The 27,161-nt window shown below is 42.5% G+C and overlaps 1 protein-coding gene across 3 annotated transcripts; it reads left to right on the top strand.

Moving 5' to 3' along the window:
* Positions 1-2,041: 2,041 nt before the first annotated feature.
* Positions 2,042-19,563, top strand: CTLA4 (cytotoxic T-lymphocyte associated protein 4). Of its 3 annotated transcripts, none has more exons than XM_062640603.1 (4): positions 2,042-2,373; positions 15,825-15,952; positions 17,154-17,504; positions 17,996-19,563. In XM_062640603.1, exons 2-4 carry the CDS (start codon positions 15,895-15,897, stop codon positions 18,388-18,390), a joined length of 804 nt encoding a protein of 267 aa, XP_062496587.1. In that variant the 5' UTR covers positions 2,042-2,373; positions 15,825-15,894; the 3' UTR covers positions 18,391-19,563. The 3 variants fall into 3 exon arrangements, with proteins under 3 accessions (XP_062496587.1, XP_062496586.1, XP_062496588.1); XM_062640604.1 differs by lacking the exon at positions 2,042-2,373 and having other exon boundaries at positions 15,723-15,952; positions 17,996-18,105; positions 18,610-19,563; XM_062640602.1 differs by lacking the exon at positions 2,042-2,373 and having other exon boundaries at positions 15,720-15,952.
* The last annotated feature ends 7,598 nt before the right edge of the window (positions 19,564-27,161 follow it).

The raw sequence follows: 27,161 nt of genomic DNA, 5'->3' as shown, positions 1-27,161 counted from the left end.
TTCTGACACATTGGACTAACATCAGGCACTGTCCTGATTTGCACCACTGCCAGCAATGGGGCTCTGCTCTCTGCCTCTGAAACTGCTGATTAATAAAAGCTCAACCTCATCCACTTCCCTTAACTCCTGCCTAGCTAAGGCCAAGTGTTTCTTCTGAGCAGCTAGAAGACAAGCCTGGGAAAACAGGTTGCTTCTGCTTCTTGGAAGCCTGCTCCCGACTTGAGCAAAGCAAGAAAATCCTGATCCAGTTCTTCACACAAACTGGTGTGGTTGGGCTCAAGACTTCCAAAGACTTCACAGATGGACTTAAATGATGCAGGCTATGGGCAAGCCCTCAGAGAAGAAATGCTCTGTGGGCTTCAGTGCTTCCTAACAGGAAAAGAACAGAAAAGCTTTATATTATCCAGACTTTCACAGAAGCACAGAGCTGCCAAAGAGCTACTTAGCTCAAATGGCCTCACAGAACTCCCTATCTGTGTATCATGACTGCTCAGCTAACCATGTCAGTGGTACAGTGCCTTGTACATGGTGATCTGCAGGATAGGAGTATGCTGCTCAGCTAAGCCCAGCCATCCTCTGGGAGCTACAACACTCAAATGAGCCTGAGTGTTGCCTGAAGTAATCACATCTCATAGTGGGGAAGGCACAAGCAACAGTTCTATTCACTCTTTCGACTTTTACTTACACAGAAGGATTCTGATTCAACTTTACCCCTTGAACGCAGCAGGATTCTAATCCTCCGGGCTTTAATCATTTCAGGTAAAAATGTTATTCACCCAGTATTCTGGAGTCATTTGGATTCATGGGCTGGCTTGACCATGACAAAAAAGTAGATGGAAACTGGAATATTTGGATAATGACTCAGCAGTGTTCAGAGTGAGGTTTGCTAATTATGGTGGAGAGGATGTGTGATAAAAATTCAGACTCAGTGGGGTGCTGCAGTACACTAGTGAGATTGTGAAGGCTGAACAACTTGCTAACAGAAATCTAGAAACTGATACAGGGTTGGTATAATTTTGGTTGAACATATAGAAACATATAAGCTCAACACGAGCCCTCACAGTAATAAAACAAACTAAGCTTCTGTACATGGGCTGCTTTTGAGAAAATAATTAAGAATTAGAAGAGGCACCTAATAATAAAAGAGGAAATTCAGAAACACGGAATATCATCCTAAAATTTAATGCTCACCTATGCCTTCATTGCTTTGAAAATAAAATGGCAGCCATGATAATTCGAAATAGAACCCTGCGTGCACCCAACACTTAGAAATACAGTTGCTTCACTAACTGCAGGTGTTGCAAGTGTGCAAGGCAGAGTGATTTTAAGTGACTGAAATTACATTAAAAAAATCTGCAAACCATTTCCCAGCCTTTAAAGCTGTAGAGTTTGTACAGCACTTCAGTGCTGCTCCTGGACTAAAACAGAAGGTTCATTCTTGCATGGAGCTGTTGAGTCATGGATATGAAATACTACGTATGTGGTTGAAGAGGTCATGGTTTTCTCCTCCAAGCTCTGCAGTGAGTGGATTCAGTGTGCTCCTATTTGCTGTAGGTTTACTTGCTTGTGCTGGTGGAAAAACACTGGGCTCCAGCAGCATCCAAAATGTACAGAAAGCTGCATTCACACTGTCACCTCTTGTTAGCCACACATACCGTGGTCTCAAAGTCAGGGAAAGGAGGCTGAAGCATGCACTGAACAGAGCTTGAACACACAAGACCCCCCACACTCCTCCTCTCCCAGCACACACCCCCCATTTCCTTTCTAGTCTTTGTATGGGCACCAGTGTCCACGCTGCGAGGCCTCTTTCGGGCTAGAGGGTAGGGAAGCACAAGGGAAAGAAAAAAAGGAGGTAATAAACTGCGAGGGGTGAGAGGCTGGGGATCTCCTTCCCACAGAGCAGCGAGGTTCCCAGCGGAAAAGCCAGTGAAGTGCTGCTATAGCCGCGGCTTACCCCCAAGAACCCCGCACCCCGCCGGCCTGGATACCAGCGCGCCCCCCCGCGGCCGTCTCACGCCGCTGCGCTGCTGCGGCGCCGAGCCGCGGGGGCTGCGGGGCCGACGGGGGAGCGGCCCCGGGCCGGGCCGAATCTTCCCGCTCGCCTCTGCCCGGCTGCTGCAGGCTGCAGCGGCGCTGGGCAGGTCCGCTCCTGCCTCTCCCCCTGCCAGGCCGCTGGAGGAGGCAATGAACTGCTCCTTTGCAGCAAACGTCTTTGCAGCCCCACAGCACGCACCTTGCCTCGCACACCCCTTCCCCGAAGGGCCATGCATAGCTGAGGCCACATCCTGACTGATCCACACGCTGATCCACAGCCCTTCTGTCAGCAGCAGATGGGGGACAGGAGGAAGCAGACAGGAAAGGTGGGAGATCCAGGTATCAAAATGATGGGCGTTTCTCTCCCTGCTGATCGATCTGGATCAAAACTCTTCTGCTGTCTTTAAAGGCCCCCCGGGAGGTAACCAGCAGCAGCCCACGGATTTTGGTATGTGCTTCACCTCAGTTTTGGGCCATGCATCTAACTGCACTGCTGCCAAGAAGAAGGGGCTTGAGTTACATATCTGGAGGGAAAGCTGTGGGTCCCTTCTAGCAAATCACCTACTGAGATGTGCTGCTACACACAGTGGGCTGCAGTCCTCTGTTCAACATGGGCAGCTTGTGAGCATGTGGGAAAAAAGTCTGGAGGTGCCTCATCTGCTGAGATCCCATTCAGCCTCTCCCCAGGGTCCCAAGGAATTTAATGCATTTCCGAAAGTAACAAATGTTCTTGTGAGCAGTGGCTTTCAGTGCTGAGTACCAGAGGTCTCCCAGGCCTGGCTTGGACAGTTCCCACATAAGGGGATGTGGGGAGGGAAGAAAGAGTTTAGAGGTCGTTTACTGATTCTTTCTCTCCATGAACATAAAGTAAGGGAACTGGAGGCTCACCACAGTTCTCAGAACTCCGTTCACTCCCTAGTGCTCACTTGTCTCAATAAACAAAACCCAGCAGTCCAAAACCCAGAAACAGGGCTTGCTTGATTCCTGGTTTAAGCTTGTGCTTCCCAGTTTAAACTCCTGCAAGACAAAGTTTGACTCCATCCCAGGAGAGTGGTGAATATTCCTCATAAGCTCGCAATCTACTGATAAACTTTGGGCTTCTCCCCTCACATCTGCATGCAGGGATACTCCTTCAAGGCCCATAAGAGTTATGATGATAGCAGCACTGAGCAATGCATTGTGATGGGGAAATGTTCCCTGGCAGGAGAATCAGGCTCTGCACAAATATGTCCAACAGACTTCCAGTGTTTTTCTCCTGTGTGGTGCTCCCACCAGAAGACTTGCCGGATGCCCCACCCGTGCTGCCTCACCTGCTGACTGGGGAATGGTGCTCTAGTGACTGGGCAGTGAAGGATGAACTTGAAGGACTGGATTTGTTTAAGTTCTGGGCTGAGCCCCCATGACACCTCTTCCTGACCTCGTGTAGCATCTGACATAACGTGCCTTATGTGGGGCCATGCGAATCTCTGCAACCTCGCTGCAAATGGGTCTATTACCTGCAGAAGGGCACCAAGCTTTCAGCTGTGGTCTGACAAGCACAACTGCAACCATACAGAGTAGGAAAAGCAGGAGGCACATTCCCTTCTTGAGGACATTTGATAGCGGACCCAGCTGCGCTAGACAACCATTCAATTTCACAGCAAAGACCAGCCGTGCTGAGGGCACGAAAGGGAAGACTTGGCTCATGCATCTCGGTGTTTTGTCATTCCTGCTCAGGGCATGCTGTTGCTGGTTCTGAGAATAGTGTACCAAGTGACATTTGGCTGTGGTAGACCTGTTTTACAATGACGCCTCGTGCAAACCCACAGCACTCAAAATGAAAAGAGGCAGGGCTTGTGAGAAATGAATTCTTCAGGAAGGTATGGCACATGCTTTTCTAAGAATACACTGCATGATAACACATAACACTTGCCAAAGGGGAAAGGCGAAAGGATATATATTGCCCTGCCCATCTATCAAGTATCGAGGAGGTCTGATGAGAATATCAATGTGTACTCAGATCATATTTACTTCTTTTTAAGTTACGTTTTTGTAATCCTTTTATAGCAGTCTTTCTTTACCTAGTTGGCTACACTTAATATGTTGGGGGAATGCTGCATTTAGAGAAATTTTTATTTTCCCTCCTCTTTTGGGTTGGCAATTTACTGCAGTCAGCTACTGTGCTTTCTTGTTACAAGAGTAACTGCTGCCCCATTTACAAGGACTAGATAAAGGATTACACAACCTGGCCCTACGGCAGCGGTGAGGACGACCACACTGTAGAAGTGAAGCGTGTATATGTGGGTATATTCAAGGGGAGGGAAAAGCTAGTGATGCTTTTAAGATTTGAGGCCCACTCTTTAACGTAAAAGGTATGTTCTTCTTAGAAGGGGGGAAACTCATGAGTTACTTATAAAGCCTGAGAGTGCCAAATCCCAGAGTTACAGGAACATCTGCTTAGAAATCTTCTGAAAAAAGTTCCCTTTGCACCATTTTCCTTTGGCTAAATCTTGCTTTGGACTACATGACTTGTGTCTGTTAGTAAATACAACCGGTGCAGAACACTCCTGGGAAAACCTCTCAGCCTCCAAAGCTGGGTTGCTGCATCTGAACTGCTTAACTGGAGCTGGTACTGGAACATCCTCGTTCTGCATGTGTGGGGCCCTTGGGTTAGAGCACCTGCTGGCTCACCCCTATGCTGAGGTAACGCTGGCTTCCCTCCTGCCAGCACCCAGAGCTGGTAGCTAACACTTTATCTTGGAATTCAAATACCATACAGTACTCAGGCACAGCTGCTGGCAAACACGTGCGGGTGCAGCCAAAGTATTACTGAAGCCCAGAGCCATTCTTTCTAGAAGGAAGTAGCTTATGGCAAACACCCAAAGCAGTGCCTGCTGCTCTCACAGGCATGTAGCAGGGTTCCTCACATCTCCCTCATTCCTATGGCTGTGACTGATACAGCAGGATTTACCTTATAAACCCACAGAGCTGCACTGAAATTCTGGGCACCCAGGTCTCCTTTTCCCTGAACTCCCTCTTGAGGTCCCCAGTATGCCCATGTTTGCCTTATCCTTTGGAGAGCTCAGTCCTGCTTTAACTCCACCCCATTCACTTGCCGTGCCTGTCTGTCTCTGGACTGAACTGCATGTATCTGCCTCAGGAAGATATTCCCCCACTCAAATACAACACCACTGATATTTCTCACAACAATCATTCAATCATCCCTTCCTTTTGCCCTTTCTATCAGAGGAAATCTGTCATTTCCATAGATTTTACTACTGCAGCCATTGCTTAGGGTCTTTGAGGTCAAAGCTGGGTAAACCTCAAGTGCCTCACCAGGCAACTGTGCAGGAATAAATTTCAATTTCCAAGATTCAGTCCGTTGATGTATTCCCTGAGCTGACACTGCTCACAGGCTCAGCTGTATCACAGGTCACATGTTTAAGATTTCCTTATCTTCACTATACGTTAAATATACTATATATGGTATGCTGAAGAGGCAAGACTCAAATAAAAACACAAACAAAATGTACATGGTTGAAAAGAAAGCTGTGAGGAATTCTCCAGCCCTGTCTTCACTGTCAGGAGGGTTTTGTGCCAGGTAGTATTTTAGGACATGTTTTCATGATCTGCTTTACCTGACCTCAGCCTCACCAAGAAAAAGCAGCACCATCCAGGCCACTCTGACCTCCAGCCGCACCACCCTACCCTTGTGCTGGCACTGGGATTAATTTGGCTGTGGGATGAACTGGAGCAGAAAAAGGTTTTGGCTTACCCAACTGCATGAGGGCTAGTGCTGCTAGAAGGGAAGGAGAGTCACGGGGCTAGGGATTCTGGGGAGCAGGGAATGATCCTGCCCATTTTGGTAGCAGTTGCTCTGCTGTCAGTGAAATCACACCCTCAGGGCAGGGGCCCTTCATTCTCTGTGTGATGAGATAATTCAGGCATTGTGCATTGTCTTCTCATTCAAATCACAGTCAGGAGTACCGTAAAACCTCACAAGTTTAATAGATTAGATGATGTCAGTTTTGGCCTGCCTGAGGGAAATGCTGAGGTGCGAGGGCAGCAGCCACTTTAGCTTAAGAGATAGGAACTGAGCCTTTGCAGTAGCACACACCTAACTGTTGGACTCACTGCGGGCCAGTCCTCCATTAGTGGGAAGGCTTAGTACTGCTTTGTGTGAGGCAGTCACAACAGGAATTTTTCAGCAGCACAGCAGTGTCTACACTGAACATGTGCCCACATTGTCACAGCAGAGGTGGCCTTGTTGTTGATAAACGGTGCTGCTCTCTGAGGAGAGTTTCCTCTTGGAGGGTAATGATTGCCAATGCAAATTAGAGCTGCCTGCAGCTGCAGAGCACAAGCACAAACTTTTTGTCATGTCTTCACCAGAAGTCAAGCCACATGAAATGTGATTTCCCATGAAGACATGTTGAAAGTCTGGGCTTCACAACAGCCCTGAAATCAGCACTAACAGCTCAGAAGATAAGGTGCCATCAGCTAAACCCTTCTTGTGCCTGCTCTGCAAGAGCTGGAGCTCTTGGTGGCACCGGGATTAAAGAACTGATCTGTACTTAATAGACGTAATACCTTGGTGTCTGTCCTCCCTTTCCTGCTAAACAAATGATGGTTGCTGTAGGCAGCCACTCTTGTAGAAAACTTCCAGCTATCAAGGGGAAAAATCTTCAGCAATTATGTAAACAGCTATGGTAGGCATTTGCACAATTTGGAGTGTACAGACTATAGCTGTGGCCTTTATGACATTTGCTATTAAAGCAGGTTACTGGTCAAAAGCCTTGAAGAAACTGTGGGCACTTAATAAGGGTAACAAAGTGGATCCCAAGAACAGCACGTGCAGGTTAGCTAAAAATGTAGTTAATCCCTGGAAGTGCAAAGCAAATAGATTACCATGTTAACTGTGCATGTGGCTTCTGTCCATTTTAGGGCAAAGAGAAGGATGGGTGCCCAGCTGGGGCACCCAGAACACCATCCCAGGCCCCCCCTGGCCCTGTGCATGAGTGAAAAGTGCAGGACAAATTGCAAAGAGTGATAGTAAAAGCAAGAGGTGGATGTGACCTCTTCAAGGTCAGCTGAAGGGCCTTATAGTATATTGGTGAATGAGGCTGGGGTCCTGCTTCAGAGAGGCTGCTAGGAGGGAGAGACTGTGATTCACTTCAGGAGAGCACTTGCTTCCCACCATGCTTACTCATGCAGCATCAGCAGTCACAGGGCATAGAGAAAGGGGAAATGAAGAGAACAGGGTGACTGCAAGAGGAGGGGGAGATCAAAGTGTCTTCCTTTCTCCCCTCAATTTGAACTTCTGTGTCCTATTTCTGTTGTGTTTCTCAGTTTGTTTTCCCCAGAGGTCCACCTGCAAGGCCTGACATGTGTGAGGAGAATTCCTTCCTCCCTGTGCCACACGAGAAAGCCTGATGTGCTAGAGAGAGCAGGCCAGGCCTGCCATCCCCACCACCCCTGTACTTGTGATATTTGGAGGTGCCATGGGTGCAACAGGGGCAGGTGGCTGCTCTTGCCCTTTCTGCTGACGCCATCACACTAGTGACAAGTTTTACGAGTAACTTCATGAGCCACGTCATTTAACCATTTCTGCCCTCCCAGCCGCATTTGCCTCACAGGATGGCAGCACTTGATATTTCAAAAGATAAAGAATATTTTGTTGTAAGCAAAGGAAAACTAAAGAAGATCAATGGCAATAGTGGGGGAGAAATGAGCTGAAAACCATAGATGAAGCAAAAGTCTGATTAATCAGATGAGTGAGGAGGCTTAGAGTGTGCCATGAGAGCAGGTGAAGAGGCATTGAGTCACACTGGAAGCTCGTACCATAAAACGATCTATACCTATTTCCCAGAAGGTGATTAGTTTGCATAATTCAGAAGCTTTATGAAGGGTGTTCATTGGAACTAGATGAATAATTAATTGGTTTTGGTTCATTGGTAAATCTGGAAAGTCAGGAGGACTCATTTCAATCAGCCTGAAAGGAAAAACCTGATTTTTTTGCAAATTGAAAAGTAAAAAAAATAATAATTTGGAAGCTTCAAATGTTTCAGAATGCACTATTAATAAAGCAACAACAAATTGCTCTTATAGAGCATTCGTACTTAAAACCCTACAAGTTAGGAATGGATTGTAGTTTCATAGCTGTTGAACGAATGGAGGAATGGGAATGAAGGAGAACCAACTCTGGCATAACCCCTCTAGCCCAAAGACCTCGGTACAAAGATACCATGTATGTTTATTGAGTCTTGACCTGTGGCAAGAACCCAACACAGGCTGATATATCAGGCAAGTAATATTACAGCCACTTAGAAGGCTGTGGCAGCAGAACTGCAGTAAGTCCTTAGAATAGTGAGAACCATGCCTTCTGCTTAACACTTTTACAAGACAGAAGTTGGTTGCTGATGTTTGAAAATCATAAAAAGTGGGTTAATACAATGGCCATTTAAATGAGCAAACATAGCAAAAAGCCTTAGGAAGTGAAACTTTCTCAAGAAAGTTTTGTTTAACTGCTGTTCCTCTTGCTGCAAAGGGTTCCCTTCACATTTTTCTCATTTCACCCATTACTGGTTCAAGGCAGAAGAAAAAAAAAAGACAAAATTGCATTTTGCTGGTGTGTAAGACACCATTGTTTTCTTCGCAAAAGAGCTGATGATTTAGAAATGAAAAATGTTGGCGGGGGCTCGAAAAAAGCTTTAGGAAAAATTGTGCATGCATCTTCTCAAAAATCTCCCCTTTTCCTTCAACATTTCATCAAAATTATGACATTCAAAACATTTCCTCCCATTTTGCATAGGGCTTGATTTTCATTGGACCACATCCAACACTTTTGTTTTCTTTGTATGTACCAGATATAATCTCACTACTATCTAAAAGAAAAATTCCCCAAATGGTGTGCTACCCACAAGCCCATCCTCCTTTTTATCCTCTCTTACTGACTTTGCAGCCCTGTTCCATCATCTCTTTCACCCTAGAAACACATTTGCAAACTTCCTTGATTCTTCCCTTCATCCCTAGCACAGAGGTCAACCAAACTGCCCACTATGATATTTTCTGGTATCCGTTATCCTGTGGCCAAAACATTAAGAATTCGTTTGGATGCTGGATCTGAATTTTAAAATATAGGATTTCCTAGCTAGGTTTTCATGTCTTGATATGGGGAAGAGGCAGCTGGAGCTGTGAAGAAGCACATTGGATGGGTGCTCACTGCAATCAGAGCCTTTAAATGCAGTCATTAATCAGTGCTAAATTCAAATAACCAGGAGAGTAAGCTGGCCACACTGACACAAGTTAATATTCTTAGAGTAGTTATAGATGTGATTGTCTAAGAAAGTGAGAAAGATGAAGCTTGTAGGGAGTGGTAAGATCTGTCAGTAAACAAGTATCCTAAGAAAGCTTCTGAACAGGAAGGTAGAGGCTTGTCAGCTATCACTTTGGATAATGAAAGACTTGGTCTCCCCTTGCACGTGTGGTCTCTCTGACATTTTAGGGTTTGCTTTCATACTTTGCCCTGGTTGGGACTACAGGAAAGGGGAATTGCTAAGTCTTAGAAATATGGTTTCAAGTACTTTGTAAACTAGAGAAGACAAAGGGAGTTTGAGTTATCAGTAATGCAAGGGTAAGGCTTTGTGCGATATCAGATTCTGTGGTGAAGAGTGGGTTGAACAACAGATCCTGCAGCTGATACACTTTTGGGAGATACAGGATCTGCTTTCAGTTTGCTGACTCACATGATGCAAGCCACACACCCAGAACTTGGCTATAGCTTCCCACTTGCAGAGAGGTTTGGTTTACGGGATGACAATTTCTTCTGCAACTGTTATGTGTCAAAAGCAAGGAGATTCTTGCAAAGCCTGGGATTTATTCCACAATCCTGTCAGAAATTCCTTATCTTTGTTTTCCAGAGCCTATTGAGTATGATTTAACACATATTCTAATATGAACTAACAATCCCTGCACACATCACAGTAAATTTTCAGTAACATGTCGTGGACCATGGACTGAAGGCAAACAGATTGAGTATATCGATTCCGTGCATCAGGGCATCAACCATGTTGAACTTAGATGTAGTTCACAGGAATAAGATTCTCTGACAAGCTCTGAATAAATAATCTATATTTGTAGATTAAACTGCAAGGGAAGAGGCAAGGAGAAATTTTATGAAGCAGAAAAATGAGGCAAGGTTATAGCCAAAGGTTATCTGCCCAAACCGTCCTTTCTCTTCTTGGTATTCTCATTTCTGTGTCTCCATCTCATCACAAGCCTTCTGAGATTTCCACACAGAAGCTGTTTCCCTAGGATGTCTGAGGTTTGTGGCTTCTGTTCACAAACTTAGTGTGGCCCTGGGAAGAGATGCATATATGTGCTGTAGTTCTGAGATCCAGGTCCCTGCATGGGCATATCAGACCAAGTATGGATGTGCTAGAATGTGACAAGATGCTAGATGCCTTAGCCCATGATCACTATTCACCTTAACTGCTGAAACATTCTCTTCACTGCCCGTGACAAACTTTGGCTCACTGCTATGTATTCAAAACTTTACTGTGAATCTATCAACCCAAACTCCTTGTCATTCTCTTTGTGCCTGTCCACTGGCTTCCCCCTTCTGCTGTGTTGCTAAGTTTCCTTTCTCCATTTCATTTTGTTTAATTCCATTTCAATTTCCCAGCCCATCCCATCCTATCAACTCTCATTCACTCTTCATAAATGGCCTCCAGACTTTGACTGGTGAACAAAAGTGATCTTCATTATCCACTTGTCAGCAGTTCAAAGAGATGCTTTAGAATGTATTCCATATGTCCTCTGGATGAACCTCCCTCTGTGAGATTAGGAAAATGCCTTTCCTTGTCAGGTCTCCTGTCTTTCAAATATTTGTATTCTCTGTATGTCCTCTGAGCTGGGACACTATCTCATTTACATAAATGTCTTTCAATTCTCTGCTTTATAAATGTTAAAGGTTTAATTCTAGGTTTTCCAGGAGTCCTGCTTTGATCCTATAGTTTGAAATGCCATTAATGTATATTAATGTAATATATTGTATTATGTATATATATTTTTTTCTTTTTAATCAGGGACTTAACCCTGTGAAAACTGAAAGTAGGCACTTAAGCTATATACCACATGAATTACACTTCATCTTTTAAAATATTTCTTATGCATCTTATTTTGGAGAACACTCCTCACATGTCTTCAGCAAAGCTTTGTAATGATTTCTTCTCTTTTTAATCATTTGTAATGACTGCATTCTCGATAAATACAAACACTGCACTGTCAGAGCCAGAGACAATCAGAAGTACAGCTACCTTTTGCTGTTATTCCTTTTCACAATGCTTCAAGAAACAAAAGGAAGCAGAAATAAAACCTTTCTCCAGTATTTCTCCATGTCTCCGTAGCTGCAGCTCATCATAGGTTATATGTAACTGCTTCTTTTTAAACCTGGGGGGTTCATTTGACTCTTTTTTGCTTATTCATTAAAACACACCGGCTTCCAGTGTTCTGTCTTTGATGAAGATGTCTGCTTTATTCTGTGTTCACTATCAAGTGATTGGCCTATTAAAAGAGATTTGTGGTACTCCTTAAAATCCTTAAACATCTGCCAAGATACTTCAGGGTCTGTTCAAATTCCTCCTAAAATCTCACCCTTGCCATAACCCCTTACAGGGAACTGGAGAAGAGTAAGGAAGTTGGCGTGAAGATCTTTCGCCTATGTTGCTTCTCAGTCCTGTCTCTTTATTTTCTCTTATTTCTGCCTGTATCTCTTTCCAGACAGCCTCAGATCTTACATTTTGACTGTAAGCCGTACAGGCGCATGGGGAGGGGGCAATACATTTACACAGGCAGAGGTCCTGGTTGCTACTGGAACATGTGTGGGCTATTACAAATAACATGTAGCAAAGCCAGGTAAGGAGTACAGTGCAGACCTTCAAGGCTAATTGAGAATGGTTAGTATAAATAGTTAGGAGGTAATTTTCCCTCTGTTAGGTAACTATAGATGCACTGATTTTCAGGAAAGCCTGTTGGATATAATTAACTTTACAGTAGCGGAAACAAAGCCTAGACTGTAAAAAAGAAATGCCAACAACTGTAGCACAAAGGAAAAGGACACTCATACATCCACCCACACCTCAGATCCTACTGGACAATCTGCTGGTCAGCAGAAGTGCACAAAACAACGAACCCTGTGTGCCCTGAGAAGTAGTGGAAGGCAAATTTCTCAGCTAGGGCTGTCCTTGCCTTTGCTGAGGCTGGGCTGAGGGCATAAGTTTAGGACTAGAGAGCATCATCTGCCAGTCCAGATTAGAAGCTGACAGAAAGGCCACATTTCTGAGAGACTTAAAAATCAGTGGTTTTGTGATGTGAACTGTGGTTCCTTCAGGAATCAAGACTGATGCATCCAACTTGGTCATATCTAGGGCTTTACTTAACACTAATCAGGTTTTAGTCCTTTAATGGTAATGAAACTATGTTTTTCCAGTCACTGTTATTTCCTTTTCTTTTTACCTACTTTTGTAGAAAAGATTTTTTCTTCAGCCACACCACTTAGAGGTCTGGATTTTTTTCTTTTTCAAATGACAATGCATTTCAAAACCCCAATGGGTTTGTGGCAAACTAACATGGTAAAAACGTGAACTGTTTAACATAATAAGACATGATCTCACATTCTGAGTTTAACAAGATACCCCGAAACCAGATACTTATGCAAATGCGAAGCTTCTCTTCTCCCCATTACATCTCAAGCAATTCACCAAGCAAGTTCCTGTCACAGAAGAAAAAAAAAACATGGGCAGCATGAGATAGGCTTTAAAGTGTGAAACTAATCTTCTGAATAATAACGCTTTGCAATGGGAATCCTGACAGGGTGTCAGCAGGAAGGTTTGCCCTAACAAGCATTCAATGAAGAAAAGCAATTCGAATCACTAAAATGTAAGCAACTAACCCAAAATGGAAAGAAACTTATATGAGACACCTAGTTATTTAACTTACTAGTAATCTGACTAATCGCAGTAGTGTAGTCCAGAGCTCAGAGTAAATTGTGTGTCCCTCTCTGACCCAAGGTCAAAGAGTCTGTGAGACCCAAACCACTCCAAAGCTAAGTCCTCAATTTAGGGCTCTGCAGTTTAGCTCTGCAAGGCCCTTAGTACCATCCTCTGCTCCAAGACTTTGCTATGGTAGCGTATGTAGGGTACAAAGTTTTCCTGTGACCTGGGGATTAATATGACCCCTAGGAACAAAAAGTACTAGAATATAAGGGTGTGCATTAAAGGAAAGATTTATCTTACACTGAGCTTTCGGATACTGCAAATACAAAGCACAGGCTGCTGGAGACAGCTTGAGGAATATTCTTCCTGGAAGTCCTTCTGAATCTCAAAGTCAAAGGGAGGGCTCTTCTTTCATCTACTCCTTTGCCCTGGCCCTTGCCTATGTGTCAAGTTCTAATTACAGGGAAAGGGTTGATGAAAAGAAGTTCTCAGGATGAGGAAGGCAGGGCAGGAAGATGCCAGACCACACAGACAAGAAGGTGCAGTAACTAGGTAAGATAGGTCCTGTGGCTATCGCTTATAAAGCATGGCTGTGATATTCAGGGAAAGTGGACTAAGCAAAAGCCCAGAGACTCTTCGTCAGCTAAAGAGTAGTTAGAAGAGAGGCACAGCAGTGAGAAAAGGTCTCCCCAGTGATTCTTCTGGAATTTATTTTAGGGGAAACGCATCCAGTTTCCATGTGACCTTGTTCCATGCCATAACTGAGCTGGGAAGGATGCAAGCAGTGAAGAAGAGATTGTTTTTGCAACAAGATCTCTATTTTACTGCATCATCCATCTGCTATTTGTGTATGCTAACTAAGATCCAAAGTCTGATTAGCAAGGGTAGAGAGCAGCATAGCAAGGTATCCATCAAAAGGGGAAAACTCTGGGCTCCCCTCAGACTGTGAAGAGAGAGGCAACTTCAGGAGACTACCCAGGGAGACATATTGCGGCCTACTTAGAAGAGTAGCCATCAAAATGTGAGGCTTTTAAGGAAGAATGAGGGTAAAATGTGAAAAGTTGTCGATCTGTAAAGGAACCCTGAGAATAAAACAGCCACACAAGTATGACTGGAAACACAGTTTGCCAGAGCAGTCTCAACTGCCAAAGACAGGAGTGCCATAGCACTGCCTCTCACTCTAGCTGTATATAATACTGTGGATATGTGGGGCAGTGAGCATATTATACACAGCAATCCTTTGCAAGTGTTTAAGGGTTAGTTGCACCATGAATTTGCAGCCTCAACCAATCATCAGGTGATGACACTATGCTTTATGAGGTTCAAAGGCATCATTTGTTTACCTGCATACAACATCCAAATCCAAAAGATACGTAGAATAGGTAATTTGGTCACTACTCTCAATATGTCAGGAATTACCTGGTAATTTCATGCCATAAATCTCACTGATATTCAAATACATGATGTTGCAATAGCATTTATTTAATATTGCATTTAATATAAAAATCGATTTATGCTTGCCTAACCAGTAGTACAGTATGTGACTGACTCATTATTAGAGTGCAGTTTTTTGTTTTCTCATGGCTGTATTTTTATTTATCATCAGTTCTGTTTTGATCCAACTGACTATGTCATTACAAACAATTGTTTCTTCACCTAAGTAAGTAAGCAGTAAATTTATTTATATCATTAGGCATTGATGTGATTTCAAGATCAAATATTTATCCTGTATCTTAGGACTGGGCAGGCTACTGTTCAAGAATTAGCGCTGTTAGCTTTTCTAGGTCACAGTCCCAAAATAGGTCTTTGCAATCTACTAGATCTACATATATAAATGATGAAGCACCATCTAAAATACTTCTCAAAGTATGAGATAAAAAAGGATGACCTTCAGTGTAAGTGAAGTGTAACTTCATTTTTATGGAATTCTTCAGGCAATGATTCATGGATACCACAGTCTACCACATAAAAAGGCAAAATGCTTTTCAGGCCTTACATGACTTTTAAAAGGCCAACGGGTAAAAACTGTTTCACTGAGATTTGATATGACGCAAGTGCTCTAAGCAGAGATAGCAATAATCAAAGATCCTGCAGTGTTTTTCATCTGTGGATGTCAAGGTACTTGGACGGTAAAGTCTGTAGGTAGGAAACTTCTGTATAGATGTGGAAGTCATTAGCTATAAACCTAGATCATTTTTTCTTGGAAAGAGGAAAGCCTAAAGAAGATAGGTTATGATTCAAGTCACATTGATGGTATGAAAGGATGAAGTCATTGCAAGTGTAATCAGTATTTTGAAGGGGGCAGCAATTTTCAGACATCAAAGGCACGATCATTAAAGCAAGCAAAGAAATTGGGGGTGGATTGAAGTCTTCCATGAAAAAGCTAGCTCACACTGATTCACTGCCACATTAGGCAGAAGTATAGTTCTCTGTCTGTTGTCCCCATAGGAAATACCTAACGATTCCTAAACTATTAAGTGCTATGACTGTGCAAACTGGCAGCACTGAAGGACCTGAACTGCTCTATTGGATGATTATCTTTCCTCCCCCAGTTCTTAAAGCAGAATGGATGGCAGTTTCAGATTGAATATATATTTTTCCATCTGCTGAATACTTGTTTTTGTTCATGCTGTTTGAGGTTAACTATGCACGTACTAATCAAACCCACTACTTCCTTTCTCGTAAAACCAAAACAAAGCTTCATGTTACTTTCAGGTACTGCATCTGGGATCAAAGCTATATATATACACACTGACTCGGTGTGGGTTAAATTATTTCGAAGATTCAGTATCCTGAAAGGTGTCGCCTTTATTCCAGCCCTGAGAGTTCCAGTTTGTCTTAAAGTTGGAAGGCATCAGCCACCTTCAGCCTCTGTCCCAGCACAGGAATGCTCTCAATATTGGTCACCGTGGGCTTTCTCTGCACAGCCACTGCCATTGTCCAAGGTGGGTAGATGAAGAAGAACAGGTAGCTGGGGGTGTCTACATTTTCTTGGTTTCACATCTTTGCAGGAGATGGGCTGTGTACAACAGGGGGACGGAGATGACATGGGACTGCTTCATAGAGCGTATGAGTCTGCAAGGTATCTGGAAAACCAGTCACAGACTATAGAGCAGTAGCATCTGTAGAGAGGCTGGGCAGGATTCAGAGTAGTGCAAAAAGGAAGAAAGACTTTGACAAATCAGGCTCTGTGAGTGGAGTTGTTGGCAGCTGATAATGTGGATATAGAGGTTTGAATGGATGGAGAAACTACTTCTCTTCATTCCAAACTCTTGCACTGCAAAGCTGAAGAATCCCTGCCCCCAAATGGATTGATATAAAATGAAATTGAAAAAATAATACTGAGCCTTCACAGTTCATTAAAGCAAGTCAGTGCCTTCCATATACTCTCCTTTATACAGGAGAGAATATAGAGCTGTAGAAAGCAGCTGGTGCAAATGTACATGGTACACTAGTTTCTCTTCAAGATCTGTAGTGATTTTTTGCAGTATATTTATCAGGCTTTGCTGTCTGTAGCTATACTGTGGCTTGGGGTATATAATGTTGCTGTACTGTGGCTTGAGAATAGCTGGTTAAAAATGGAGGAGCAAAAAAGGTCAGAAACAAAAATCTGTAAACAGGTTTTCTATCCATTTTTACCATTACCCTTATGGTTCTGTTCCATGTTCCATACAGGATGTCAACTGGGTTTTTTTTCTAAATGTGAACATGTTTATTTCTACCAAGCAGAAATTGTGGCTTAAGTGCATGATTTTGAATTTCAAATTACAACTTTACCATTTTTAGTCTCTTGTTTTGCTTTCTTATGTATATTAAAAGGTTTGCACAGAGGGGATGAGCATGCATGGCTCTAGTCATTGCTCCAGTAAGTGGGCCAAATTACCTGCTGTTTAAGAAATAAGTAATTGCTGAGATTTATAATACCATTTATAGCAATCAAAGCACTTCTTGAGCTTTTTGAAGTATATTAATGCAGTGCCAATGTGACTGTGGTCTTGGAGTCCTTCTTTTCGGAAACACCTCTAGGAATTACCCATGGATATAGGAGGTGGAAGGACTCCCTTCCTATTGTGCAGGTTTCGAGTAAATGACCACAAATCATTTCTTAACAGTTCACTTACCATCATGCTCTTTACTTCCTTACAGAAATGGAAGTGACTCAGCCAGCAATGGTGCTGGCCAACAGGCAAGGAGTTGCCAACTTGGTGTGTAAATATGAGCATATTGGGAATGCAAAGGAAATTCGAGTGACTCTGCTTAAACAGACAGGTGACCAGTTCACTGAAATTTGTGCTTCAACCTACACATCGGAGTTTAAAACCCTCATTGTAGAAGAGGTCATTCAGTGCCATGTCAGCCCTAGCCGAAACAATGTGACCCTCACCCTCACTGGTCTGCAAGCTAATGATACTGGTCTTTACATCTGCAAGATGGAGAGGATGTACCCTCCACCCTATTTTATGAACAAGGGAAATGGAACGCATCTCTATGTCATTGGTAAGCCAACCAGCTTTACAGTACTGTGATACTACCAGGTTAAGGGAGTTGCTGTTATGTCTCAAAGGTCTTCAAAGTCTTGTTTGTAAGAAGTGAGGCTGAACACTGATCCAAACTCTGACAATCATGATTAGCTCTTATTCCTTTCAGGCCTCCCTGCACACACCTAAAGCAGGCAGTCATAACCATGCGATGTATATAGCAATGTACGGATGCTTGACAACATAAACAATACCATACAGTGCACATGTATGCCTTGGCAGTTAGATATGTAAGTGCAGAAACAATGAAGAGTAAGGTCTATGTTCTCCTACAGATGAAGCATATTTTCATTGGAGGTTGAGCGAGCAGGGACCCAGAGCTCAGTCCTGGCAGTATCCTGGGATAGCACATGCTAGAGAAAAGCAGTGCAGAGGATGACTTATTGATTCTAGGGGCTTCCTCATGAGGCTCATGTGTGACATTGACTTGTGTGATATCATATGTTTTAGATCCAGAACCTTGTCCAGACACAGCCATATATCTATGGGTATTAGGAGCAACTGCCTCAGGACTTTTTCTTTACAGTATCATCATCTCAGCCATTCTCGTGGGCAAAGTGGTAAGTCCATCAACTCAGGCCCGTCCTGCTAATAACACCCCTTTGTGTGATGGGGATAAGGAGAAAGAAAAGAGAACAGGGAAGAACACTGGGAACAAATGCCCTGGGATTCTCCTTTTTACTGACTCAATCAATGCTGTCACAATTATGCAAATTGAGAGAACTTGCTGGAACTGCCATTTAGATTTGTTTATGGCTCATTTGTGTTGCCAGAGTACCAGAAAGCAGTCAGCTCAGGTCAGCAGGACTGACCCTTGGCAGGAGCACCCTCAAAGGGCTACATGAATGGCAGGAATTTGCTTTTCGCTAAATGGCCCCTGTAACTCCTGATTCTCCCTCAAATGGTCTCAATGGGTCTTCTACAAAGAGGGGTGAAAGGGAAAGGTGTCTAGAATACCTTCTGCTCAGGACAGGAGTAACATTCATCAGTTCTCTCCAAAATGTGCTGGTCAATGACTATGCTGTAATCACTTGTTTATTTTACTGTCTTCCTGTATTTTATAGATAAAGAGAAGACGATGTCTCACTACTGGGGTCTATGTGAAAATGCCTTCTGAAAAGATAGAGAAAAAAGTGATTCCATTCCACATCACTGTTAACTGAAACAAGGAAAGAAACCATTTCCTAGATGGGATGGAGAGTCTGCTAATTCACCTAAGTTAAAGAAACAAAATTAGCTGTCTCATTACAAAGGTGTAGAGGAAGCAGAATATTCTTTGTAACTTCTACTCTTTGAAGGAGAATAAATAGTTTATGCATTAATATTTCAAGGTTGACCCTGTCGCATAAAAATGGCTACATTAGGCCATTGATTCTTTGAGTTGTATTGTACCAATATGTAGTCTATATATATACATTATACATATATGTATAGCATTAAGAGTTATTGCTGTTGCAGCTGTCACTGTCAAATTTCACCATGTCTATCAATTAACTGAAATCCAAACACTATTACAACAGCCTTGTGTGTCATTTCAAGGCTAATCCTATCGGTCTGGGAGCAAAGGCAGAAGAGCACACTAATGTACAAAGGAATGCTAACTTGTTCCCTTGCATTGTTATTTATTGCTTCCATTTCTGGCATTAGTGCTCTGCACTGCCACCGTAGGCTTGCACTGGTGACACTGCTGCTCTAAAAGCCTGATCTCAGCTCCTTTCACTGGCATTGTGTCCCAGCAGTGCTGGGCTGGAGTTAACACTGACGATATCTGAGCCAGTGCTGACAGCTTGGTTGTGGAGAAAAGCTACCCAGCGGGAGCCCTCTTAGGCTGTTGCTGGGAGGATATTCCAGCTGTGCTGGGGCCTTGTGTTTTACAAATGCTAAATTAGCATCTATCCAGAAAGCAGAAGTATGTTGCTGTGTTTAACTGAGTCTATTTTCCATGAAAATACCAACAGTGTATAATCTTGTTTATTACTTATGTACAATTCAATAAAAACCTTGAAGCTTTGCCCAAATTCAAGTTCATTTCTTATTCACTGTTCTCAGAAGAAACAGGAAGTGGCTACATGTTAGAAAGCAGTGATGACAAGATGAACCTTTCCCCTCTTATCCTGTGTTTTGCCCTTCTGAGGGAGCCTGTGTGCTCATGCCAACACTTACTTTCTCAGCTCTCTTCTTCAGGATGCCACCATTAAAATCTGTCAAGTCTTCTATTTGTCTGCTTAGAGCTGCTGTGATGTGGTCAGAGACACTACCAACCACCCAATCACCTTTCCATTTCCAGCAAAGTTACTTGCAGAAAGTAGCTGTAATGACTTTGACAGCATCTCCTGTAGATGTTTGTACAAGAAATTAGTCCTAGTTTCGAATCCTGTTTTCTTTGCACCTCTTTGACACTCTCCCTCACTACATGCTAGCTGACACACAAAGATGCTGGAACTTATCATAGAATCATAGAAAGTTAAGACATAGAAACTTAAAAAAACATAAAGTTAAAAAGTTTAAACATAGAAACTTCAAACAATTGCAGCATTCTCAGCTACTACCCACTACTTTGACTCTTTGCTACCAAAATTTCACCTTGCAACCCAAATACATGGCAGCATCTGTCTCTGTTTCACACCTGTGATTCCATCTTTTTGGCTTTGTAACTGTGAACCCAAACCCCACAGCCCTCTGCTGCAGTGGCAGCAGCTCCCAGAACACCAGATCTCATTGCTCTTCCCCTTTTGCCCCTTCATCTGCCGCCACTTCCAGCTGTACAAATAAACACTCACAATCCCAATTTGCCAGTGTTTCCAGGTGATAACTGCTCTTTCAATGCTGATGTACAATTGTAGTGCATTAAGTATAAGTCTAAAGGCATTTTAGTATTCTGACATCAGTCTAGGATTTTTCCCCTAATTTTCCACTAACCTGTTGTTTTGGGGATAAAAACTGGTCAAAGGTCACACATCTGATATCACTGTAAAAAGACTGAATTTCTGCCTATTCAAGTGCAGCCTGCTCAGAGAAATGTGTTCTATGACTGTTAAAAATAAATTTAACCCACACACCCACCTGTACAAGCTGTGAAATCTTCCAATACATTTACCCTAGCAAAGAAAGAATAATTATTCAGGGCAGGTTTTTTTCCACCACAGCAATGACAGACATCCCCTGAATCATGTGTCTGACTCCTAATCAGAAATCAACTGTTTCTTCTTTTTCTTTTCCTTGACAATTCATATACAGTGGGATCAAGAACTTAGTTTTCTTAAGCAATCCAAAAGCGGCTCAAGTAAATTATTTTCTAAGCCTATCCCTCCTGGGTAAAGAGATGCTCCAGACCTGTATCAACAGCCTCATGACCTCTGGCCACAGCTGGTTATGAATCTGTGTCACTGTAGAACCTAAGCGCATTTCAATTCACCTTCATTTCTGGCAGCTAAGCTGACCACGGTTAGCCCTTCTGCATCCATCTGGACTAATTCCTCTTAGTACACTAGCATTTCCTTACCTGTGTATGGAACACAGGAAAGCATGTACAGGCTACATTCACCTATAGTGACCAGAGAAGAATTCTGCCCTAAATAAGCTGCAGGTTGCTAAATTACCTGAATAATGAAGGTCATGGGAGAGCAGCACAGAAACTATCATCTCACAAATGGCAATAGCAGTATTTTGTGTTTGCTCCTGCACTTAAATAATTCTTAGCGTGATGTTTATGAATTATCCTGCTGCAAATTACTTTGCCCAAATTCTCTGGCTGTTCTGAACTTCTTTTCATCCTCAGTAGCTATTTTTCCAACCTTCTCTTATTTCTGCAGTGCTTAACTTTTTTCTGGCTTTCCTTACCACTGTAGCAGCCTTCCCTGAGCTAAATGATATATGAGTAAGCATGATCATTTTTGCTCTAGGCCAGATTCCCCGCTTGAATTTTCTGGCAGGGTAACAGGTGCACTCAAATCAGCAGATGTAGCAGCGAAGACCAAAGTGGGATTTCAGTTCAGATTTTATTGATGATGATACTCTCATAATATATATCTAGCACTACAGAGATGAGTGGAGCCTAAATGCCCGCAGAGATGATCTATATACCTATCTCCACGTGGTCCAGATAGCAGCTAGCTCTGACGACTGCAGAGCCCAGACCTTAGGGAATTTTTATTCCCCTGATGCTCTGTGCTGCCCTTCAGGACCTTCAGCTCTCTGCCTTTCCCTGATACTTGGAGAGTGTCTTACCACTATAAGCACTCAAAAAAAAAATTGTTATATGCAAGACAGATGTAGCTTTCTGTCAGATCACAGCAATACTAATATGAAAGGTGCAAACTCTTGGTTAGCGTACATCCCAGATAAGGCAATAAAGAGGAAATCCTGACTCATCTGAAAAATGTGAAAAGCAAAGGCAAAAGGATTTGGTGTCAGAATTCTGCTTATTAGAACAGGGAGTTTAAAAATGTAACTGAGAGTCTTACCTAGACAGCCAAATAACGAGACCATACTGCTTGCTGAGGTTCCAGAAGAGTCTCTTTTGGTACATGCTTCACCCAGGCAGGAGATATGTCAGCCTGTTTGCGGAACAGAGATAGTAAGTTTCTGGCTGCACCTAAGTGGGCATTCACAGGTATACTTGATTGCATCAAAGACAATGGTATACGCATACACCACTATCCACCCCCAATATTCTATCTTCATTTTCATCCACTTTTTATCTGAACTATTTTTCTCCCCCCCGCCATTTGCCATTACCAGAGTCCTAGTTGATACAGAAAAACATATGACAAATGGGTACTCTCCCAGTAGGCAATGAGCAGTCCATCATTTTAGCTTTAGAGATTTTCCAGTGAAATACAGATTCACTATTTGGAGGAATATGTGAATCTGAATTCACTACTCAGTCAGGCCTTGAGGGAAAATCCATCCTTCTTGTTTTCCACAGATCTTTACCAAATTAAAAAATAAATAATCAAGGACCCATGGCAGACTTTTGTTGACCTATTCCTATCCTTCCTAACTTCCTGATCTTTGCTCAAGATTCCCCTGGGCCTAATTTCTTGCTATTGAAAAGCCAACATTTGCATTGGCCACATAACTCCTAACTGATTTGATACGATTCCCATCTGAGTACTGCCTTCAAGATTTGCAGCTTCAAAGAGCATGTATATGCGTGAGGGCCAAAGGTGAGTTGAAGGCAGAGTACATTGGAAGGTAAGATATGACTGGCTTCTTCCTTTTCCTAGACAAAGCTGTTGCTGGGGAGTGAGCCATGAAAAATAAACCAGGAAATGCATCAGTTTTCCCTGCGATGGGAAGAGTCTGAACCATAACTAAAGAGCTCTGCCTCTAGAAGAGGCATAAATAGGAATCAGATGATTCACTGAAGAGTTCTATCATGAAATCCAAACCAAAGAAGGCTGGTGTATAGCAGATGGTTTTGTGCATTACGAAAACCAATTTATTTTTGACATTTCTAAACTGCATAGTTGCTTGAACACATACTTCAAGTTAGCTTCTAACACAGAGAGGCTGTGGGGCTGCTACAGTCCCTGGGAGGGTAACCTAAATTTTGAATGCAGGCTTATGGCTTGGAGGGAGGTGTGGGAAAGGAGTGAAATTCATCAAATCTTTGAGCTGCAGAGAATGGGGAAAGAATTACAAATAGGCAGCACCACGCTCTGCTGATCCTGCAGATTCCTGAGCATCACTTGGGCATAATTATTCCTGTACTTCTTCACATAGACATTCAGCACTTACATGACTTTGTTATCGTTTTGTGTGAATGTTTTTTTGTGACTGATAAAAGAGCAGTCTTATTGAAGGGCACTTGTATATTTTGTATCAAAGAGGAATGGTGAGGAACTGTGGTATGTTTGAGCAAATAACAGTTACTGATAAAAGATCTTAGTAACTATGGGAAAGAGGGTTGTAAAAATTGTCCCTGAAGTTCAGGTAAGGGACAAATTAACAATTTCTGCTGATGTGATGTGGGAGATGCTTCCATGAAGTAGGAGATTATGAACTACTCAAAATTGCACTATTCTTTTTCTTTTTTAACTCTTAAAATTGACACTTCTATTTCCAAAGTCAGCTGTCTTAACCACAGTTGCAGTCTTGCCTCTTAAGGAACGTTTTTTAGTGGTTATGAAGTTACAGTTGAACAAGAAGTTCTCAGTTTCTTCACTGACGGTATTTCTCCTCCATTCTCTGCTGGCTGTTTTGAAAGAGCAGTACTTCAAAACATTTAGCTTCATCTGCTTCATGTGCTCTTCTGGGGTGGGACATTTCTACACAACACTGTTTCTGTTCTTTTCAGACTTTCCCATGATATAAATGAGGTCCCAAACCTTTGAAGTTACTTTTGTTCACAGGAGCAGCAATAGGCAAGCTTCCTCCAGCAGAAGTGGTAAGGCAGAGGCATTTTTCAATATAAGTATACTGCAAGGCCAAAATATTAATTCTTTTATTAATTAATTAAAGAATCTGGATTAATTCTGTTATAGCACAGTATTTATAGGCGTGTAATATTCTTGCAAACATGCTCTGTAGTACTTCTTTATTCACCAGGAGAATTGATAATAAGAAAGCAAATCTTACTTATTAGTTATAATACAGCCAGTTCAGTAATTAATGAAATATTGACTGTTCAAAATAAAAAAGAATGTATTGATGGCCATTAGTCATTAGAGTCATCTTTTGTATCCTTGAGAGTAACTGCACAGCAGAAGTTGCGCAGAGTTGCCCTGCCAGAGTGCAGGAAAAACATAGAATTATCCTGAGAAATCATATGTCAGGCAATCTGACAGCTATGACTTTGACTTAAAAAATCCATTTTGAGATATATTTCCTTCATCATTGGACAGCTTCTGGATTAGTTGGTTTTTTTCCAACAAAAAGCAAGACCTTGTTTTTAAGGAAAATGGAATTTCTTACATAATTACATGATTTCAACAGATGTGACTTCAAGACAACCACCTCCGGTAGCAGGGTATGTGATAGAACACATACAACTGGGAAAGCTTGAAAAACTGGGTAACATCTTGTTGGACTATGCTGTGTCATGGGTGGGATTTATCAGAATTCATGCTCTGTGGTGCAGCAGCTTGTGTTGAAAGCTGAAACAAACAGCAGGATGCTTTGTTCTTCTCAGCCAGGATCAGTACCTGGGATGTGGGTTTGCTAAGGGAAATGAACCTTAGTGTTTTGGGCCAAGATCACCATTTACGTGAGAAATATGAGATTGCTGTTTCTACATAAATACCAGTATCTACACTGAGCAAATACTCCATGCTTCTTTCAAACTAGAAACTGAATAGGCAGACCCCAAAGACTCCTAGAGTTCAGTACACAGAGGCAATAATTGAATCTTGCTCTACAAGACCCTAGACTTGCTTTTACAGCTTCCGCCTGGGGATTTGTAGCTTCCTTGAACTACCAACAAATAGGGCCAGCAGTACTGCTACTTTTGTGCAAGTTAGAAAGTCTCCCTCCCTAGTGTGAGGGGATTGGTATGTACTAACTTCCACAGTACTTAGGGCTGAGCATTTGCATCATCACAAACTATAAGAAATATCTCAAATTCCTTCCTGCCTCTGAAAATTCTCATTGAAATCTGGTCTCTGTTGGCCTTCAGCTGCACTGCAGAGACCCCTCAAGGGTGTGGGGAAAGCTGAGATGTTTGAAGTTCTGTAGAAACTCTGGTAAGACTTCTTTTCTTGTATGTTTTCAGAGTTCGCTGTCTTACCTGCTAGACATAGTGTTGAGTTCCTGCTATTGAAATGGTTTTACTTCATTTGAACCTAAACAAATGCAGCAAATAGGTGACTAAAAATAGGCCTTCTCCTGCACTAAAAGCAGTGTTAGGCATTACTATGGAAAAACAAACGCTGCTCTAAATAATTTGCATCATAGAGATTAAAAATTTAGATGCAATGAGCTGGACAAAAATTGTAGAAATACCTGAGGGGGGAAACAAGAATGAAAAATAATCTGCATCTGAAACTGTCACAAAACGTGGTGTGCTAGTGGTACTTAATCAAGATCAGAAAGCAAAACAGTTCATTTCTCTGTAAGTTATCAAATCCTTCTGGTAAGTGACACTCTGGAAACATTTGATAGCTTCATAACTGGCTGACTTAATGTTTTACATGCAGGAAAGATGGCTAGAACTACAGTAATCAGCAGAATAAGCTGGTTTCATAGTTGAGCTTTGGTGAGGTGCTACATTGTGTGGGTAGCATTTATAAGAGCTCTCTCACTTTTAATTCTGTAGCAAAGATGACTGTTTGCTTCACAAATTAATAATATTTTCCTTTCTCTTATAATGCCAAACTAATTCATTATATCACATTTTATTTTATGACTATTTGTCTAGTCTTCTTTTTATAGCACTCTCATTAAGATGGAACATTTTAAGCTCTTTACTCTTTCTGTCTCTGCAATAACGTAATGCCATTATAATAATTTTACCAATAGGTTCCAAACTCTTGTTCCTCCCCCTCACATACGTAAGCTGCAGGCACAGGTCTGGCATCAAAATTCTTCTTATTAATGTCATCATTTATACTGCAATTTTCAGATTAACTTCCATTATTGTTTCTCATGTTTTTACTTTGTTTTTTATGATTAAGAAAGACCAGACATCCATACGCTTTTATTAAACACAGCAATTGCTTTGCTACCACTTATCACAAGGAAATTGTGGTTCCTTCATGGGAGTGAAGGAGACAGGCTGAGAAAGCTGAGGCTGTTCAGCCTGGAGAAGAGAAGGCTGCGTGGAGACCTCACAGCAGCCTTCCAGTATCTGAAGGGGGGGCCTATAGGGATGCTGGGGAGCGACTCTTCATTAGGGACTGTAGTGACAGGACAAGGGGTAACGGGTTAAAGCTTATACAGGGGAAGTTTAGATTGGATATAAGGAGGAAGTTCTTTACTGTGAGGGTGGTGAGGCACTGGAATGGGTTGCCCAGGGAAGCTGTGAATGCTCCATGCCTGGTGGTGCTCCAGGCCAGGTTGGACAAAGCCTTGGGTGACATGGTTTAGTGTGAGGTGTCCCTGCCCATGGCAGGGGGGTTGGAACTAGATGATCTTAAGGTCCTTTCCGACCCTAACTATTCTGTGATTCTATGATGCTGTGAGTGGACAAAGCGACTTCACTCTCAGGTTTCAGATGGCTCTGTCAGAAATACACCTTAAGCATTTGATTTATGGTTCCTGGATGCAGGGCAGCCATGATGCTAGAAGTGGACATGGGCTTCCTTTGTCCTCTTTTGCTTTTCAATGCTGGATGCTCCATAGGACCAGATAACCAGTGCTTTGTACAATAAATATGTGAAATAGGAAGGGATGCAGTCTAAGTCTTATTCAGTAAGTGGATGGCACCCAGAGGAAGGTAACAATGAAATGGTTGAATGAAAGTCAGGCTGTAAAAGGAAGACTCTGGAGGAATTGAGAGGAAGTCAAACTTGTTCTGGTAATCATGAAGTGATTCCAAGTTAAATTCATTATTATACTCTTACAGTATTACAAACTCTTGTAAAAACCTGTCACTTATTCAGAAATGCTTTGTCTTGACTGTTCTGAAATACAGCCTATAAATAATCTGGAAAAGGAAGCGTTGCCAGTTTCTGTC

This window comes from Pezoporus occidentalis, unplaced genomic scaffold, assembly GCF_034315485.1.
Source record: "Pezoporus occidentalis ecotype Australia unplaced genomic scaffold, CSIRO_AGI_Poc_V1 ctg66, whole genome shotgun sequence".
NCBI classification, from domain to species: domain Eukaryota; kingdom Metazoa; phylum Chordata; class Aves; order Psittaciformes; family Psittacidae; genus Pezoporus; species Pezoporus occidentalis.
The sequence above is the reverse complement of the archived record's forward strand: the minus strand, read 5'-3'. Positions and strand labels throughout refer to the sequence as shown.

Excerpts from the sequence above, each read along its gene's own strand:
- CTLA4 (XM_062640603.1), top strand. The coding sequence starts at position 15,895 with ATGCTCTCAATATTGGTCACCGTGGGCTTTCTCTGCACAGCCACTGCC. Across the intron at positions 15,953-17,153 it reads AGCCACTGCCATTGTCCAAG|AAATGGAAGTGACTCAGCCA; the intron begins GTGGGTAGATGA and ends ACTTCCTTACAG. Across the intron at positions 17,505-17,995 it reads AACGCATCTCTATGTCATTG|ATCCAGAACCTTGTCCAGAC; the intron begins GTAAGCCAACCA and ends CATATGTTTTAG.